General features: G+C 43.6%; 1 protein-coding gene across 1 annotated transcript in view; it reads left to right on the top strand.

Annotated features, from left to right (window-relative positions):
* Positions 1-1,286: 1,286 nt before the first annotated feature.
* The window catches only part of LOC137082367 (cadherin-1-like), a 61,365-nt gene continuing 42,994 nt past the window's right edge, over positions 1,287-19,657 (top strand). Inside the window, exons 1-2 of the mRNA XM_067447712.1 lie at positions 1,287-1,390; positions 14,405-14,519. Of these exons, the coding sequence (XP_067303813.1) occupies positions 1,343-1,390; positions 14,405-14,519 (163 nt within the window). The 5' untranslated portion in view covers positions 1,287-1,342. The remainder of the gene's footprint in view (positions 1,391-14,404; positions 14,520-19,657) is intronic.

Below are 19,657 nucleotides of genomic sequence, written 5' to 3'. Positions count from 1 at the left end.
GAGCTATTAAAGTGTTTGACTTGTTTACAGTCTGCTGGTTTATTTGGCTACTTTTCAGTAAACCACATTAAGTATACCACTTACTGTAAGACTTTGAAAATGAAAGTGCAAATTAACACCTGGCCACTCTTCTGGGTTTGATACTGATACAGTTTAAAACCTTATAAGAAAAAATATTATGTAAAATGATGACACTGATGTAAGCAACACAGCTACAACTAATAAAAATGATAAAAGGTGTGTTAGAGTTATAGTGTGCGAATTATCAAGCATTGTCAATAGTCAATCATAGTGACAGCACAGAGGGGCCCCCAAATAAATCCTGCTTAGGGCCCCATAAAGGCTTGGGCTGGTCCTCACAGACTTCTGTTTCAGTGACTGTGTGAAGTGACAGTGGTTTCAGTTTTGACCAATGCGTGTTAGCAATTAAAAAAAAAAAAAAAGGTGAGAATAACAGTTTATAGATTTTTTTTTTTTTTTTGGGGGGGGGGGGGGGGGGTACTTTGGTATAGAATGATTCTTGTTTGCAATTAAAAAAAGAAAGAAAAGATTAAACTTCTGTTTTGATCAGAATGTTTTGAATAGGCAGAAAATGGTAAATGATGTATAATAGTGTAATGAATACTTAAAATACCCCCGCCCCCACCTCCCCCACCCTTTCTTTCATTATTGTTACTCACAACACTGTTAAACTTGTTACTTTAAAACTTTTTTCTGGAATTCTTTAGTTGTGAGCCCAGAAACTGCCCTTGAGGTTACTGAAAATAACAGATACAGCTTTCTAAAGATATCACAGACTTCCTTAAGAAATATCAACAATGTTCACTTGGGTTTTGTAATTGGATGCAATGGTAATCTGAGTGAAAGATACAATCTATAGATGAGTATTGCCAGTGCAATTTACTTGTGTATTTTACATTAAAAGTTCTAGTAAGTAAATATTACTTAGAATAGCCCGAGTAAAGATTACAAGCACTTTCTTTGTGGAAAAAGTTGCCTAGCTTTTTTTAAGTAAATGTCACTCCAAAATTTTTTCAGTGTTGTTTCCAGTTAAGTCATAACAACATACTGATCTAAATTATGAAATATTGTTACTGTACCCTGCATTTACTGAGAAAGGTAGGAAGTTTAATTTTTTTGTTTAATAATGTTATATATTTTCTAGTAAATACATATTTGGAAGCACTTTACATCACTTATTCCACACCCTTTGACAACCCCACCCCTAAAAAGATAAATGTCCCATGTAAGCGTTTTTGTGAAACTCATTAAACAGCTGTGCAGTCTTAAAAACCAACAAGGAAGTGAGACCTGAAGGACCTTTCCAGACTTTTTTCTTCAAATGGACACGATGAAGATGCGATTGGGAATCATTATTTTCCTCTGTAAGGTAGGATTTTATCAAGTCTTTATTAGTGTCTGATAGTGCTCATCATGTAGAGAGAATACTTATCTTTATTTTTATTTATTGAGAAGATGATTTTATTTGATATTATGAATCAAGTGGATAGAGTCAGTTCTGGTAGGTCAAGTTAGTCAAACTCGCCTCAGCTGGCTGTCAGCTGATCACGTCTACCTATAGGATACAAAGTCTATCAGCATACATAAGATCCTTCAGTACTGTCAGCATACATAAGATCCTTCAGTACTGTCAGCATACATACGATCCTTCAGTACTATCAGCATACATACGATCCTTCAGTACTATCAGCATACATACGATCCTTCAGTACTATCAGCATACATAAGATCCTTCAGTACTATCAGCATACATAAGATCCTTCAGTACTGTCAGCATACATACGATCCTTCAGTACTACATAAGATCCTTCAGTACTGTCAGCATACATAAGATCCTTCAGTACTGTCAGCATACATAAGATCCTTCAGTACTGTCAGCATACATAAGATCCTTCAGTACTACATAAGATCCTTCAGTACTGTCAGCATACATAAGATCCTTCAGTACTGTCAGCGTACATAAGATCCTTCAGTACTGTCAGCATACATAAGATCCTTCAGTACTGTCAGCATACATAAGATCCTTCAGTACTGTCAGCATACATAAGATCCTTCAGTACTACATAAGATCCTTCAGTACTGTCAGCATACATAAGATCCTTCAGTACTGTCAGCGTACATAAGATCCTTCAGTACTGTCAGCATACATAAGATCCTTCAGTACTGTCAGCATACATAAGATCCTTCAATACTGTCAGCATACATAAGATCCTTCAGTACTGTCAGCGTACATACGATCCTTCAGTACTGTCAGCGTACATAAGATCCTTCAGTACTGTCAGCATACATAAGATCCTTCAGTACTGTCAGCATACATAAGATCCTTCAGTACTACATAAGATCCTTCAGTACTGTCAGCATACATACGATCCTTCAGTACTATCAGCATACATACGATCCTTCAGTACTATCAGCATACATAAGATCCTTCAGTACTGTCAGCATACATACGATCCTTCAGTACTATCAGCATACATACGATCCTTCAGTACTATCAGCATACATACGATCCTTCAGTACTATCAGCATACATAAGATCCTTCAGTACTGTCAGCATACATAAGATCCTTCAGTACTACATAAGATCCTTCAGTACTGTCAGCATACATAAGATCCTTCAGTACTGTCAGCGTACATAAGATCCTTCAGTACTGTCAGCATACATAAGATCCTTCAGTACTGTCAGCATACATAAGATCCTTCAGTACTGTCAGCATACATAAGATCCTTCAGTACTACATAAGATCCTTCAGTACTGTCAGCATACATAAGATCCTTCAGTACTGCCAGCGTACATAAGATCCTTCAGTACTGTCAGCATACATAAGATCCTTCAGTACTGTCAGCATACATAAGATCCTTCAGTACTGTCAGCATACATAAGATCCTTCAGTACTGTCAGCGTACATACGATCCTTCAGTACTATCAGCATACATAAGATCCTTCAGTACTGTCAGCGTACATACGATCCTTCAGTACTATCAGCATACATAAGATCCTTCAGTACTATCAGCATACATAAGATCCTTCAGTACTATCAGCATACATACGATCCTTCAGTACTGTCAGCATACATAAGATCCTTCAGTACTGTCAGCATACATAAGATCCTTCAGTACTACATAAGATCCTTCAGTACTGTCAGCATACATAAGATCCTTCAGTACTATCAGCATACATAAGATCCTTCAGTACTACATAAGATCATTCAGTACTGTCAGCATACATAAGATCCTTCAGTACTATCAGCATACATAAGATCCTTCAGTACTACATAAGATCATTCAGTACCATCAGCATACATAAGATCCTTCAGTACTATCAGCAGCTATCGTGTTTCTCCAGAGCTCATTTACCCTCCTCTACCCCCAGCTCCTCCTCTCCTTCAGTCAGGATTTGGTGTTCTAATTCCCATTGAATCAGACTAAAATTCCTGATTTATTTTGTACATTTAATATGAGCACTAATGATATCTGCAATACATCATGTCGGTTCTGTTTACCCTTTGAGGGGTTATCTCTGCTCTCCCTATACTCTTATCCATGCTAGGCTGCATGGATGTGCAGGGAGTTCTGTGCACAGAACGGAACCATACCGGCAATCTAAAATATATGCTAATAGTCAATCAATCATATTTTAGGGTAGTGGTCCTGACAGAAATGCACGTTCTTTAAGATGTTTATTAAAGTTGAGAGTTAAGGGTTAAAAATCTAAACATCATAACATCTACAACTTAACATCCATCATAACATCCAAACTTCTAAGGGGAAATAGTGTCATCTGTGTTGTTGTTGCTGCCGCTTTTATTTCATATAATGTGTCACTTTTATGTTGCCGAGGGTTGATTTTATCAAAACTAACAGGCTTTTTGGATATTTTGTTGTATGAAGGTCATATTAAAACTTTTTTTTACTACCTCTTCTTTTATTTATTTACCATTGTCCCAGACCAAAACATTCAATCTTAAAACATGAACATTTAAAAATATGAATTATATAGCCTACATATATTTTTGATAATAGCATACACATGAGTTCTGAAACTATGGCTCCTTTGCTCTAAACTTTCCTCTCAGTTGTAACCGAAACAGGTAAAGAATCAACTCGAGAGCTGTTGCAACATCAGGGACACTGGGCAGGATAGAGAGGTGTTCAATAAATAACAGCTGCAAAAGATCTGCATGACAATAAAATACCTTGATTTAAGAGCAAATATTTATCAATGGACAGCATGCCCAACCTGTTTACCATATTTTGTCTTATGATTTTATGATAAAGCAAACTCATGACGTACATCTATCACTAGGACACATTTCTCAATACTTGGTCACTTTTTCAAAACTTCACACAATTCTTATTACAAGTTTTAGTTTGGTACATTAGAATATTTCTCATCCAAAATGCACTAAAACTACCAAACACTTCATACAAATCGAATCAAGTCATTCTTCCATAACTCTAGCATTCATTGCTTATTCAGCTTACAAGGGCCATGCGCCGCAGGTCAAGCCAAGTCACCTTTATTTATATAGCGCTTTTACAATTCTGATTGCTTCAAAGCAGCTTCACAGTGTTAACCCTTTAGAACCTGAAGCTAAAAAGGGGCGTTTTCACTATTATTATTATTATTTATTTTTTTTGACTGTAGAATTATAACAGAATGTGCTAACCTTAAGTGCAAGGTGTTCTTTTTTTAGAAGACAACTGGCTTTCAAAAAAAATTACAGTTATTGACCCTCACTGTATGTGGTCAGTTTGAAAATAGAATTTAAATAGGCAAAAAAATGCAAAAACGGGAATACATTTTACTGCTTTTTATTTGAGAAAAAATCAAAAACCCACTGAACGAAAGAATCAAACACTTTTAACTTGAAGAATAAACTATAATACATATATACAAGTCTTTCTGTGACACTGTGTTGCAGAGTTTTCACTCAGGAGCCTTTTTCTTTACCCCACGGTCCCTCTGAGGTGGTGTTGTGGAGGGCTTTTGTATAAGCCACACTGGGGAAAAAACAAAATAAGCTTGTATTTCAAACTCACAATATATTTTTACATGTATTTTCCATTATAAAAGAATACATTAGTTAAAACAAAATTGTAAAAAAATTAAACAAAAATTTAGTTATAAATACAACCAAATAACAATGAAGTAATAATAAAAATAATTACTTACACACATGCCAACACATTCATGTACACATATCACACACATGTAAACACATGAACGGATACACATGCATGTAAACACATGAACACATGCAAACAAATGGATAACATGCATGCAAACACATGAACAACACATGCAAACACATAAATGTAGTGCATGTAAACACATGAACACATGCAAACACATGAATAACATGCATGCAAACACATGAACAACACACGCAAACACATGAATAACATGCATGCAAACACATGAACAACACACGCAAACACATGAATAACATGCATGTAAACACATGAACACATGCAAACACATGAATAACATGCATGCAAACACATGAACAACACACGCAAACACATGAATAACATGCATGCAAACACATGAACAACACACGCAAACACATGAATGTAGTGCATGTAAACACATGAACGCACACATACACATGCAACGCATACGCGCATGTACACACACACACACACATGCACACACACTATGATGCGCGAAACAGTGGTATTTTGAACTAAAACATTGAATCTATGCCTATTTCACTGACATTTCTCACAGTTTCAGCATAGAAAAGACAAGCTTCACTAACCAATCCATGTCTAGATCAAGGATAGCAACAAATGCCTCCTCAACATCTGAATATGCAGTCTCTGGGTCTGAAGAGTCCCTCTCAGCCACCTTCCAAGTGTCAAAGATAAACTAAATAGCCTCCTATCTTGTATACACTGTCTTCGCCATGTTTTGTCCATTTTAAATTGTGTTTTGTAATCTAAAAATCCTCTAAAAGGATGTCTACTTTCAGGAGCAATTTAAATTATGATAATGCAAAGGGTTGAAGGGTTACAGTAACTTCAATACAGCGTGGTTGGCTGTGTCGTCGACGACACGTTTGGTTTTAAAGGGTTAAACAGGAAAATAATGCAACAGAATTTGATTTGGCTGTACAGCCGCTATGGAGAAAACAAAGACGTCATCAGCTCATTTTAATTACTATATAGTGTCAATGCAGGCAGATCCGTGATATAGTTGAATATTTATTTGAATTTTTAGTGTCACCAACTGAGCAAGCCAAAAGCCAAAGTCAACGGTGGCAAGGAACCAAAACTCCTTCAGGGCATAATGGAGGAAAATAAACCTTGGGAGAAACCAGGCTCAGTAGGCGTGCCATTTCTCCTCTGGCCTATTAACACACAGTGTATGATTATTATTCTGGCAACCTTACAAGTCAGAAATCAAATTAGATAGGAAGTATTCCCCATTCCATCTGACCTAGTTAATGCAGCCTAACAATCATTGATTGTTACAACTGATTTGAATAATATAAATTGATATTCTATGTGTATGCCATAGTAAAGAGTAGGGGTGTCCCCGATTAAGGATTTACACATTCGAATCAGAATATTCGAATCTCTCTATGGTCGACCAAAAGTCGAATCATCTGTGTGTGTGTGTGTGTGTGTGTGTAAACCATAGACTGGAAAAAAAATAAACAGTATAAACGGGTTGGGAAAGGCAGGACACTAGTCAGCAGGAGGCTAAGACTATTTTTATTTTACTTTACACACGGCACCACTTGTAATAAAGTGATCAAAACTAGGCTACACTACACATTCGTAAATTAACCGTTCATAACATTTAAAAGCCGCGATCGAAACAGAACACACAAATATATAAAAGAACATTTTGATGAATAAACCTAAAAAAATACCTGCCTAGAGAGGAAAAGAACACTTTGAGTGCGTTTATATGCACGTTCTTAAGCCGATTGTGCCTGAAGGGAGTCTCACAGCGCACTGAAGCTCATGTCACCTAGTGACCAACGTTAAATAAAATCAGGTCCCAGCCAGAGAAACAAAACAGACAGTCAATGTGTGGATACAACAACTAGTCTTTATTGGGACAGCAAGCACTACTAGGAACAGTGTTACTTAAGGGGAAACAAATCAACTAAAATTAGGTCTCTGAAGCCGTTTGGAAAGAGGTTAAAGTTCGGTGACTTCACAGCAGTTCGCTCCAACTGTCCTCCCTCCAAAAGAATCAAACAGACACGTCCAGAAGATCACGGCAGTCGTCCGACCCACAGGAGAAAGTTATGGCACTCTCAGCAACAAACAGCAAATGCCGTGGGAGATCCCGGTGTCACCGAGGCAGTCTTCGCAGCAACACTGGGCCCAGGAGCCCAAGATGGATAATCCAGAGGCTAGAAGAGAGCACCAAGAATGACCACTAACGTCACAGATAGCAGGTCACACTTACACTGTAGTACAATAAAATATAATGACGGCCCTTCAGGCAGCATTGGAGAGCGTTGAGAAAGGTTCGAGGGTTAGAGAGCGTTAAGGGAGGATCGAGGATAGCCACAGTCGGCGGGACAATGCCATCCACTGGAACCATCAGATAGGTATTGCTGAGGCTAAAAACAAGTGATCACCATGAACACCAACACCACAGAAAATGGACCCCCATTCACAATATTTGGTAATAAAATATAATTACGGCCCTTTAGGCAACATTAGAGAGCGTTGAGAAAGGTTTGAGGATTAGAGAGCGTTGTGGGAATCCAGCTGCAGTATACCGGTGGTCAACCAAAGATGCCTGGGAACTTGGGCTTCATGTGCAGAGCAGGAAAGTGCACTCAACACAAAATGGCAGCAGATTAGCCGTCACCACCCACTCTGTTCCAGAGAACCAGTTTTTATCTCCTTCAAACTAAGCATGGCCAGCTATTAGACAATTAGTCACTAATTGCCATTATCAGCAGCAATGCAGATGCAATAATAAAGTTACTCAGTCACAGGAAGTGTCATCCAAATATGGGCAGAAAGGTGGAGCATGGTGACAAGTACTTATGAATTAATTAAGTCACATTAGCAGGGGAGGAAGCACAGTCCAAATATGGGCATAGTAATAAAACAGGAAGCAGGTTGCCAGGTTTGTCCATGAATAAGTGTCTAAAAAGGGCCAAGCAGGGCAAATTAAGAAATAAAACCCACTACAAATTTGATGCACAGTACATAACCACTACAATTCAGAGTGCCAATATATTAATGCACACAGTAAACACCATCACACATAACACTGCACACAATAAGGCCCAAATGTCTCTGATTAAAAACAAACAAAAATACTGAGTCAACCTATGACACTCAGCGCCGTGTCTCAGGGATCTCACACCGGACTGAAGCTCAGCGCCGTGTCTCAGGTATCTCACTTCAGGCAGACGTGAACATTATATACGCACAAGCTCAATTTTGAATTGACTTCTGACAGAAGAGCTGCATGGTGAGTGTATCTTATAGCACAGGGTGAAATCAGTATGTACATTCACGATTTGAGGGAATTATACATTTAATCGCCACGGACAGGCGTTGAATGCTGCTGTCGGTGTATATGTGTTCGAATTTTAAAAGCGCGGCGCGTCCGGTGCGAAGCTCAGTGCCCTTAAAGGGGCGATCACTCAGCGCCGCGACACATCTTTATAACACTAATATTGAGCACCCCATGTTGCCAAAATGGTATGATCCTCGTTTCATAACACCCGCGAAGATTCGACCATGAGATCAGTGGTCGAATCCGGTCCTGCATATCGATGCATCGAATCTTCGACTATTAGGGGTCACCCCTAGTAAAGAGATGCGTTTTTAGTCTAGATTTAAACTGACAGAGTGTGTCTGCTTCCCGAACAATGCTAGGAAGACTGTTCCAGAGTTTAGGTGCTAAATAAGAAAAGGATCGACCGCCTGCAGTTGATTTAGATATTCTAGGTATTATCAACTGGTCAGAGTTTTGAGACCGCAATAGACGTGATGGAGTATAATGTGCTAAGAGCTCACTTAAGTACTGGGGAGCTAAACTATTTAGTGCTTTGAGTAATTAGCAAGGTTTTAAAATGTATAGAGCCAGTGCAGTTTTGACAGAGCAGGGTTAATGTGATCATACTTCCTGGTTCTAGTAAGAACTTGAGCAGCTGCATTTTGGACCAGCTGGAGTTTGTTTTTTAAGCGAGCAGGGCAATCACCCAGTAGAGCATTACACTAATCTAGCGTTGAGCTCATGAACGCATGTACTAACTGTTCAGCATTTTGCATTGAAAGCATGTGCCGTAATTTAGAAATATTTTCAGGATGGTAGAATGCAGTTGTCACAAACACGCCAGGCTCCCACATCACCAAATCACAGCGCACGCTCTCACCTGAGTATTAACCACACACACCTGTAGTTCATCACCACCACAATTATCAGGATTACAAAAGGCACACACACCCACGCAGTCACTGTCCGGTCTCGTTAAGAGAAAGGTACTAACCTCTTCTGCTTACCTTAAGGACTCATTCAATGTTACCTACCCGCCTCCAGAGTTTACTACCCAGTCTCCAGTGATCTCCAGTGTCCAGGGTGTGTGTGTTCGACCACTCCAGCGATCCCTTCAGTGATTCCACGTGCACCATTCCACGTGCACCCTGAGCAAGAACAAACCCGAACTCTCATCAGCCCATCTGCACCCTGTCAAGTTTCCTTCTATACTGGTTGTTCAATAAACCTGATACTCACCATCTTGTCTCCATAGACTCTGTACCAGTAACAGAAGACCGGACCACAACCGTGAGCACCAGTATGAGTCACCCGGATCCCTTCCAAGAACTGGTGGATGCTGTTCGCCGCGGCTTACCATCCAGATCACCATCACCTATGGCGGCGAACACTTCTGCATCCACCAGCACCTCTTCCACGTCACCCCTGTTTGCCAGTTCCATGGCCAAGCTAGCGCCCTTCTCTTGATCGGCGGAGGATTGCAATGAACTGAGCGGCAAAGCCTTGCGTTGGGCCGAAACCCTGTATGCCCAAAATAATTCCATTGTGCAATCGCTATCCTGTTTCAGGATTCCTCATTTAAAGGAAGTCTTCGGGAAGCCCACATGGGATGCCTCAGTGGGTGAGCAATTATATAATTTAAAGCAAAATAATATGTCTGTAAATGAGTATGCCTTGCCGTTTCGGACCTTGGCAGCCACCAGCGGATGGAACAGGAAATCCCTTCTGACTACCTATCAAGGATTGGATCCCTGCGTGTGGCTGCATCTCACTGCATACAAGGATTCCATCGGACTAGAACACTTCACCCAGTTGTCCATTCGCTTTGCCAGTCGTATGCAGGCGTGTCTCGAAGAACACCAGGACCAGTGTCTGAGCCTGCCATCCCTCCGTCGACCAGAATCCGTCCGCCCTCCAGAGTCTCCGAACCCATGCAACTGGAAAAGACCAGACTAACCCCAGCAGAACGGAGAAGACGGTTGGCCAATGGGCTATGTTTGTATTGTGGAGCTTCGGATCACTACATCGCCAAGTGCCCTACATGACCGCCTTTGTGACCCCTACCGGCCACTATGAATATCTGGTGATGCCCTATGGCCTAGCTAATGTCCCCTCCATATTCCAGGACTTCATCCACGAGGTGCTCTGGGAGTTCCTCCACAAGTCAGTCCTGGTATACATCGATGACATCCTGATCTACTCCCGGAGCCTGGCCGACCATCACCAACACGTTGCGGAGGTCCTGCAACACCTGAGGGAGTTCCAGCTGTATCTCAAGGCAGAGAAATGCTCCTTCCACCAGCCCTCAGTGCAGTTCCTTGGATATAACATTGACAGCAGTGGCATCCGGATGGAAAAGGGGAAGGTGGAGGCCATCAGGACCTGGCCAACACCTTCCACTATCAAAGAACTCTAAAGCTTCCTAGGTTTTGCAAATTTCTACTGAAGATTCGTCCAGAACTACAGTAAAATTTCCAGTCCACTCACTCATCTCCTGCGCAATAAGCCCAAGTCTCTGTCCTGGAATCCAGCGGCCACGAAGGCCTTCGAAGACCTGAAGGAAGCCTTCACCACCGCTCCCCTCCTAGTCCATCCCAATCCCGCCAAACCCTTCATCGTGGAAGTTGATGCATCCACTACCGGAGGGGGAGCGGTGTTGTCACAACAGCAGGGGACGCCCAGTCAACTCCATCCATGTGCCTTCTTCTCCCTGAAACTATGACATCGGGAACAGGGAGCTACTTGCCATCAAGCTGGCCCTGGAAGAGTGGAGGCATTGGCTGGAGGGATCCCAACGTCCATTCCTGTTACTTACTGATAACAAGAACCTTGAGTATTTGAGAGATGCCAAGCGACTCAACCCCCGCCAAGTTCGTTGGGCCCACTTCTTTACCAGGTTCAACTTTTCAATCTCCTATCGACCCCGTTCGAAGAATGTGAAGGCGGATGCCCTCTCGCGCCTTTTCACCTCCGAGGAACAGCCTGAGCGGTCCGAACCCATTCTGCCAGACAAGATATTCATGAGTCCCATCACCTGGTCCGAGGAAACCCTGCCCTCCTCCAATGCCTCCATCAACGCCCCGCCAGGCTTCCCACCAGGACTCCAGTACATCCCCCGAACACGGCGCACCCCGCTTATTCACACCAATGAAACCCTCTCGTTGCTACAGGATCACTTCTGGTGGCCCAACATGGCAGGAGAGGTCAGGAGGTACGTGAGAGGGTGTCGGTAGTGTGCCATCTCGAAGAGTCCCTGACACCTCCCTGCCGGTAAGCTCCTTCCACTGCCCGTTCCGAGTCAGCCATGGTCACACCTAGGAGTGGACTTCATCACTGTGTCCGATGGACACCTGTGTCCGATGGCTATACCTGTATCCTTGTTGTTGTGGAGAGATTCTCCAAGTGATGCCGGCTCATCCCCCTGAAGGGCCTGCCCATGGCCTTAGAAACCGCAGTTAAAGTTTAATGTGATCTTTCGGTATTACGGAATCCCTGAGGACATCGTGCCGGACAGAGGCCCACAGATTATCTCTCGAGTCCGTAAGGCATTCTTCTCGCTCCTAGGTGTGACCGTAAGTCTATCATCTGGTTACTATCCGCAGAAAAATGGGCAGACGGAGAGGAAGATCCAGGAGATCAGCAGATTCCTCCGTACCGTCTGTCATGGTCACCAGAATTCCTGGAACCAGTTCCTGGGTTGGGCCAAGTATGCCTAGAACTCCCCCCGACAAGTGACCACTGGACTAACACCCTTTCAATGCGTGCACGGTTACCAACCCCCATTGTTCCACTGGTTGGGGGAACCATCAGATGTACCAGCAGTCGACTACTGGTTCCGGGAGAGCGAGAGGGTCTGGGACTCAGCTCATCACCAACTCCAGCTGGACAGGACAGCTGACCTTCAGCGTTCCAACACTCCCATCTTCCAGCCGGGACAGACGGTATGGCTGTCCACAAGGGACATCAGATTGCGCCTTGATTGGCCCCTACACGAAGCAGATCAACCCCGTCCCTTACCAGCTCCAGCACCCACCCACCTGAGTTTCAGATACACCCCACTTTTCCCGTCTCACTATTAAAGCCTCGCCACCCTTCTGTTTCTCCCTCCACAGAGCCTGGGGTTACCGAGGAGACCTCCCTCCCACTCATCATGGAAGACGGCACCGCCTACACTGTGAAGGAGATCTTGGACTCCCGGCACCGTGGTGGTCTCCTGGAGTACTTGGTGGACTTGGAGGGCTACGGACTAGAGGAATGCTCATGGCTACCCAGAAATGATATTCTTGATCCAACCCTGCTTGAAAATTTCCATGCCTCTCATCCCGACCTGCACCGGACCACCACGACGTCGGGGTCCGCGGCCCTCAGGAGCGGGCTGGGGGGGGGGGGGGGGGGGGGGTAATGGGGGACAGGACACGCAGGCTCCCACGTCACCGAATCACAGCACACGCTCTCACCTGAGTATTAACCACCCACGAAGGAGGGAACGGAGACATACGTCAGGTCACCAGGTGCTGTACTTCCAATGAAAGACCAAGTCACTAGTTTTGCTCCTCAGCAGAAAAGCGAGGATGCGGTATTCCATGTCCTTATTTATACCCACACTGTGGGCCAGAGCATGGAATGCGTTGTCACATGCCTGTCCTGTCTTGTATAGCACATGTGGTGTTTTGTTATTTTGGGCATGTGCTCGTGTCATTGTCTGATCCCTCCCCTTGTTATCTCATTATTGGTTTAATTTCCCCCCACCTGTGTTCCCTCATTCCCCTGCTTGATTTGTCCCCTTTATAAGCTGCTTGTGTTTTTCAGTCTTCATCGGATCATTGTCTTGTCTCATGTCTCATGGTTCCTGGTTCCTGGTATGGTTGGGTTCCAGTTGGGTTTTTGTTATTCTGTATTGGTTTCCCCTTGGTTTGTGTTTGTTTTATTTTGTCAAATAAATCACTTATTATTTCTGCATTTAAGTTTTTCATTATATAAACGTGATATGCGTTAATGGTCATTCGCTCATTTTTAAACACTCAAAGTAGATTGGTCTCTGAAAATGATCCTAATTAAATAATTTTGCCATAGTTGGCCAAACTTCCTGTCCACCGTTTAGATTTTCTTTCAAAACCTACTTTTTTTAAAAACTCCTCTTTGACCGATTTTCACCCAAATTGAATTGTGTCCTTTTCAGACTGTGCTGACAAAAAGTTTTGGGTTTTGTGTTCATAGAAGAAATGTTGTTGTTGTTTTTTTATGCCACAGCAAAAAAAATTTTTGAGGAAATATGCCAAGAATGACTATGCTGAACTATGCTTTGGCAAATTGTTGCAGTTGATCTGATGCTCCCAGCCTTATTGGCATGGCTGGCCCCAATAATTGCTGCTTGCAGATGTTTTTGAATTTAGTTTGATTTTGAACTTGACTCGACTTGAGAAAAGTATGTAAATCTGCAAACTGGTCTGTAATTACATAGCAGCTTCACAGTAAACAGGAAAATAATGCAACAGAATTTGATTCAGTTGTACAGCAGCTCTGGAGAAAACAGTGATGTTATCAGCTTATTTTAATTTATCATATAGTGACAATGTTGACAGATCAGTATTATAGGCTATACAATTCATTAAGACCTGATAAATTAATTTTATTTGGATATTTAGTTGAAAAACGTAGATCGAAATTTTAGTGTCCCCAACTGATCAAGCCAAAGGCAAAAGTGGCAAGGAACCAAATCTCCATCAGTGCATCATGTTTGTATCCGAGTGAGACAAGAATTTGTGTCATTTGAAAGAAGTTTTGTGCCAAAGTAAAAAGGAATGCAGTTGTGTTGGAAGTGATTAATAATGAAAATACCTTACATTTCAAGTGTATATATGTTACATAATGAGATTTAATATTGTTTCAAATTAGGCAGTTTTGTGTGACTATGCGGGGGGGTCTTCATGTACACCTGGCTTTGAGTCGGAGTTGCTGGTTTTTAAAGTGGACAAAGATGACTTTCACCAAGGAGAACGACTAGGAAGAGGTAGGCTGATCTCTTTAAACTAAACACTGAAGCAAATGAACATTAAGAGTTTAGTATTTGGTTAACTAATATGTCTACACAATGAGATCTTAATTGTGATTTGAACATTTCATTAAATTTTTATACATGCATTGTATCTACTAAATTTGCTTTCATTAGTGTTGATTGAACACACTGAGCTTTACTTAGCTTCATCCCTGCATACACGTTACAGCTGCGTTGAAGCTCACAATAAGTGTTGATTAATGATGTATATCACTGATGCTTCATGAGTAGTTGATGCTATGAAGCTTGTATAGAATCACACCAATTTCTTGACTGATGACACTAGCGCCACCATCCAAAACACTGCATCACCTGTGCCTCAACAATACATGCCATGGTTCTTCAGATGTTTCTTATTCAGAAAGATATTTATCTGAACATATTTTGTTAGAATATCCAGGGACAGTGTTCTCGTCGTAACCATGAAGTGGACACACGTGTTAATGACTACAGAACACAAAAGCTGGTATCATTACATTTTTAAAAAGTATTGACTTGGCAACCCTTTTTTACTGACTAATCATGAAGTTGATGTTCTGGTATTTTCGACAACAATATTTCAGATCATTGTCTCAGAGTGTGTTCCCATAACATCAGCTACTGACACAGCATCTTGTTCCCCACTCAGGGAACGTCTTGGGTTATGTATATAACCTTTGTTCCCTGAGAGGGAACGAGTACTGCATCAAAACGACGAATTTGGGGATGCTCCCTAAGCATCAACGCATCTGAAGTATGAATGAAAATAGTCCAATCCTGATTGGCGCTACGTCATGGCGTAGATGTGACAGCATACCCGGAAGCTATAAAGGGGAGCCCGGCGCATTGTAGCGCCAATTATCGCGATGAAGCGATACGCGGTGTGGCGACGAGATGCAGTGCTCGTTCCCTCTCAGGGAACAAGGGTTATATACATAACCGGAGACGTTCCCTATATCGAGGGAACTTCGCACTGCATCGAAACGACGAATTTGGGGAACGAGTACCCACTAGGCCACACCAAGGATACGCCTGCCCTATTGTGAAACTGGAGACCAGGCACAATTAGGACAGGAGTACCCTGTCGCCTGGTGTCGCAGGGAGGTGTAAGCTGTAAAATCTTATAAACGTGTGCTGAGTAGCCCAACCGGCCGCTTCACAGATGTCCTGCATAGGGACTCCGGAGAGAAGGGCCACCGAGGAGGCCCTGGTGGAATGGGCCCTCAAGGCTATAGATGAAGGCAGATTGCGCACCTGATATGCCAAAGCTATAGCCTGTAAAATCTAAATTACTAATAATATGGGTTGATGCAGGCAACCCTTTCTTGGGTGAGCCAAAACACACTAGCAGCTGGTTTGATTTCCTCCACTGAGCTGACCTCTCCAGATAAACCCTCAAGGCCCGAACCGGGCACAAAAGGGAACAGTCTCCCTTCTTCCGCCGTCACGTGTTGCCGAACTCTCTCCAGGATCCCTTTTTTAGTCAGCACCTCGATAAGCTCCTCTTGGGCGGGTGGATGAGGTGGCGACATATATCCCGCTCCACCCGTCTCGATGTTAATCTCGTCTGGCTCCTCGGACCCGGAGAGGATCAACATCGGATTCTCCACCCCGGGGGAAGAAGGGATTATGGATGGATAATTTTCTTGTCACATATTTTGTTAAATATATACTTACTAACAAAACAGAACACATCTTTATCTGCACAAACTAACTTTACCAAAACAATGGAAATCTGACTCAAAATGTAATTATTCTATCAAACTTGTTTTAACTTCACAAGGTACATGCAGTCAATCAAAGTACAGCAGGATTCAAAATACTGGCTATTGTTAAAGGGTTACTTCAGTGATTAGCATATGGCCTTGTATCAGTAGAAACCCTGGAGTATATTCAAATGATTGTGCTTTCCCCCCTCATATCCCCCTGAGACAAGAGATTTATGCATTTTATTTCTGGAAAAATTCCTCCTATGATGCAAATTGACGATATTTGCATCATAGGAGGAACGTTTGGCCAAAGGCTAAAGACTACAGCCAGCAGAGGAAGCAATATCCGCATGTTTTGAATCTGCGCATGGGGGATGGGAGATAACACTCAGCTTGCAGGGAGAGCTCAGCTACAGGCACTCATTTAAACGGAGCTATGGTGAGCAATGTAAATTCTTCTAACTTCTCAAATTAATTTCTATGAAAGGTAAGCTTGCAAAGGCATGAACTGAAACGCGTGCCAGACTGAACTCGCGTTGTGAATGTATGCTGTGAGTGTAGTCGTGATTACCTCAGCTCTCATCACCAGACCTCATCAGCTCATTTTTTTCACTCGTGCAGTTAGTGCTCAGTGCTGTGAGACTCGTGCGGCGACTCACTCATTATATTGAACACACACGTTCAGTTTTTAATTGTAGTGTCTTCTCTAACTCAGTCACTGTAATCAAGTTGGTGGCTTTGGGAATGGCCTCATAGGGCAGCGAAGCATTCTGGGAATTGTAGTCTTTCATCCCCATGAAACAAAAATAATTTTTTTGTCTTTTCTCAGTCTAGAAGGCACCAAATAAAAAAATAATTTCACATTTCTACTACATTGAGGATCCAGTTTAAATACAGATTCATCTTCCCAGCGCTGAAGTACTCCTTTAACATTACAAAAACTCCATAGACTTTTATGTTTCAGTTTTACTGGTATTTTCATGCAAAACATGCAATCCACCGTTTTTACACTAAATTTCTTGGTTGGGAACTGTATTTTTACAGTGATGCTTTGGCCCAGCCTTATTCTTGAGACTATCGCCAGAATGGTCTTGATTCGCGCGGGGGACAGTTGCGCCCGAATCGAAACATAATCCCGTATTATTCCCAGAAAACTCATTTTCTGGACTGCGCTCTTTTTCGTGTTGAGTCTCAGCCCCAAGCATTGAATATGTGCTAGAACTACATCTCGATGTCAAACTGCCATCTCGTACGACTGAGCCAATATTAGCCAGTCGTCGATATAATTCAGTACACGGATGCCCTGAAGTCTCAGTGGAGCCAGAGCTGCATCCATGCATTTGGTGAATGTGCGAGGGGAAAGAGATAAACCGAACAGAAGCACCCGATATTGGTACGCTTCGCCCCCGAAAGCGAACCTCAGAAACTTCCTGTGGCAAAGAAGGATGGAGACTTGAAAATTTCTTTTAAATCTTTTAAATCTATCGTGACGAACCAGTCCTTGGGCTGGATCTGACTCACCATGATGGGAATAGTCAACATCTTGAACCTGAATCTCCTCAGAGACGGGTTCAGATACCTCAGATCTAAAATCGCCCGAAGCCCTCCATCCTTTTTTGGAACTATAAAGTACCGGCTGTAGAACTCGGCCTCCCTCTCCGACAGTGGGACCCGTTTATGGTGCCCTTTGTCAGCAAGGATTCTACTTCTTGTTCCATTACTCGGACCCGCTCTGGCACCACTGCAGTCCATGTCACCCCATTGAATTTTGGAGGGGGGTGATCGAACTGCAGTCTGTACCCTATTTCTACAGTACGCAGGACCCATGTGGATATATTCGGAAGGCATTTCCATGCGCCAAGATAATCTACTAAGGGAATCAGCCTCTCGAGGCCGACCTCGGGTGTTAACTGAACCTCGTTTTTCGCTCCCTGAAGCGGATGCCTGGCAGAGAGCAGTATACGATTTTCGGTATTTGGATACTTGTGCTGCCCAGTCGCAGGTCTTTCTCGAGACGACTGGAGCACCACATGCCCGTGGGAAAACAATGTGGCCCGAAGCGTCTGTGACGGCGGGATTACCACATCGTTTTCCCCCCGAGAGCACCGCACGAGAGGCGCTCTTAGAAGTCCCCCCGCAGCTAGGACTTCATCCCAGCAGCCTTTTTAGCGAGAAGGACGTTCCTTAGATCGCCCTTCTGCACAGAAGCCTGCTGGTGAGAGTGCCTCCTCTGTTGCCAGGCTCCCGGAGGAGGGGCTCTAGAGGCGACGCTCTCTTTTGTCACCTGTCGGTGCGAAGAGCTTGCTGACGGCTGACCCTTCCCAGATTTTGGCCGACGAGGGAGGAACTGTTGAAAGGCCGCTGATTGTTTCCTCGCCTCCTGAAACCTGTCAACGACCGAATTAACGGCATCGCCGAACAGGCCAGAAGGCGAGATCGGGGAATCCAGGAGAAAAGTTTTATCTTTCTCCTTCATCCCTGATAGATTTAACCATAAATGTCTCTCCAAGGTCACCATTGAGGCCATGGAGCAGCCGATGGCACCGGCCATCTCCTTGGTGACGTGGAGAGACAAATCAGCAGCCTTCTCAGCTTGAGGATGTCCTCCGGAGAGGGACCCTCACCCTCATCAAGCTCTTTTAGGAGGTCGGCCTGGTACGCCTGCAGAATAGATAATGTGTGCAGGGAACTACCAGTCCGACCCCCCACCATATATGCCCTGCCCACCAACGCCGATGTGTCCCTGCACGGCTTGGTGGGCAGTACTGGGGCTTTTAGGGACGATGCCGATTCGGGTGACAGATAGCTCGCGAGAGCATCTTCCACCCGTGGCATCGTCCCGTAGCCGGCCTCACGTGCCCCCAGAACATTTGCATAATCTAACACTGGTTGGAAATACGCACGGAATATGGCCTGTTCCAGGACCTGCACAACTCATTATGCAGGTCGGGAAAAAATGAGGTGTCTGAGCCCGGCACGAGAGAAACCGATCCTCCAGCCTGCTTGATGGCTGGATTTCTTGTCTCTCTTGTGGCCAATGGATGTTTAATTTGGCCACGGCTTGAGTCAGCACCTCGATAAGCTCCTCTTGGGCGGGTGGATGAGGTGGCGACATATATCCCGCTCCACCCGTCTCGATGTTAATCTCGTCTGGCTCCTCGGACCCGGAGAGGATCAACATCGGATTCTCCACCCCGGGGGAAGAAGCCGCTTCGCGGGCTTCCAAACGAGGTGGGAGAACCTCTGAACTGTCAAAGGAAGAATGAGAAAGTGCCTCGGCAGTCTCAATCTCCGCTGACAAATCCAGTTGTGAGCCCCATGATCTGCGACGCCAGGCCGCCTCGGCGGCCGCGGGCCCAGAACCACGGGGCTCACGTGGTTGGCCAGTCTCGTCAAAGACCGCCA

Source organism: Pseudorasbora parva, chromosome 1 (assembly GCF_024679245.1).
Source record: "Pseudorasbora parva isolate DD20220531a chromosome 1, ASM2467924v1, whole genome shotgun sequence".
Lineage (NCBI taxonomy): Eukaryota > Metazoa > Chordata > Actinopteri > Cypriniformes > Gobionidae > Pseudorasbora > Pseudorasbora parva.
This window is presented reverse-complemented; position numbering and strand designations above follow the sequence as displayed.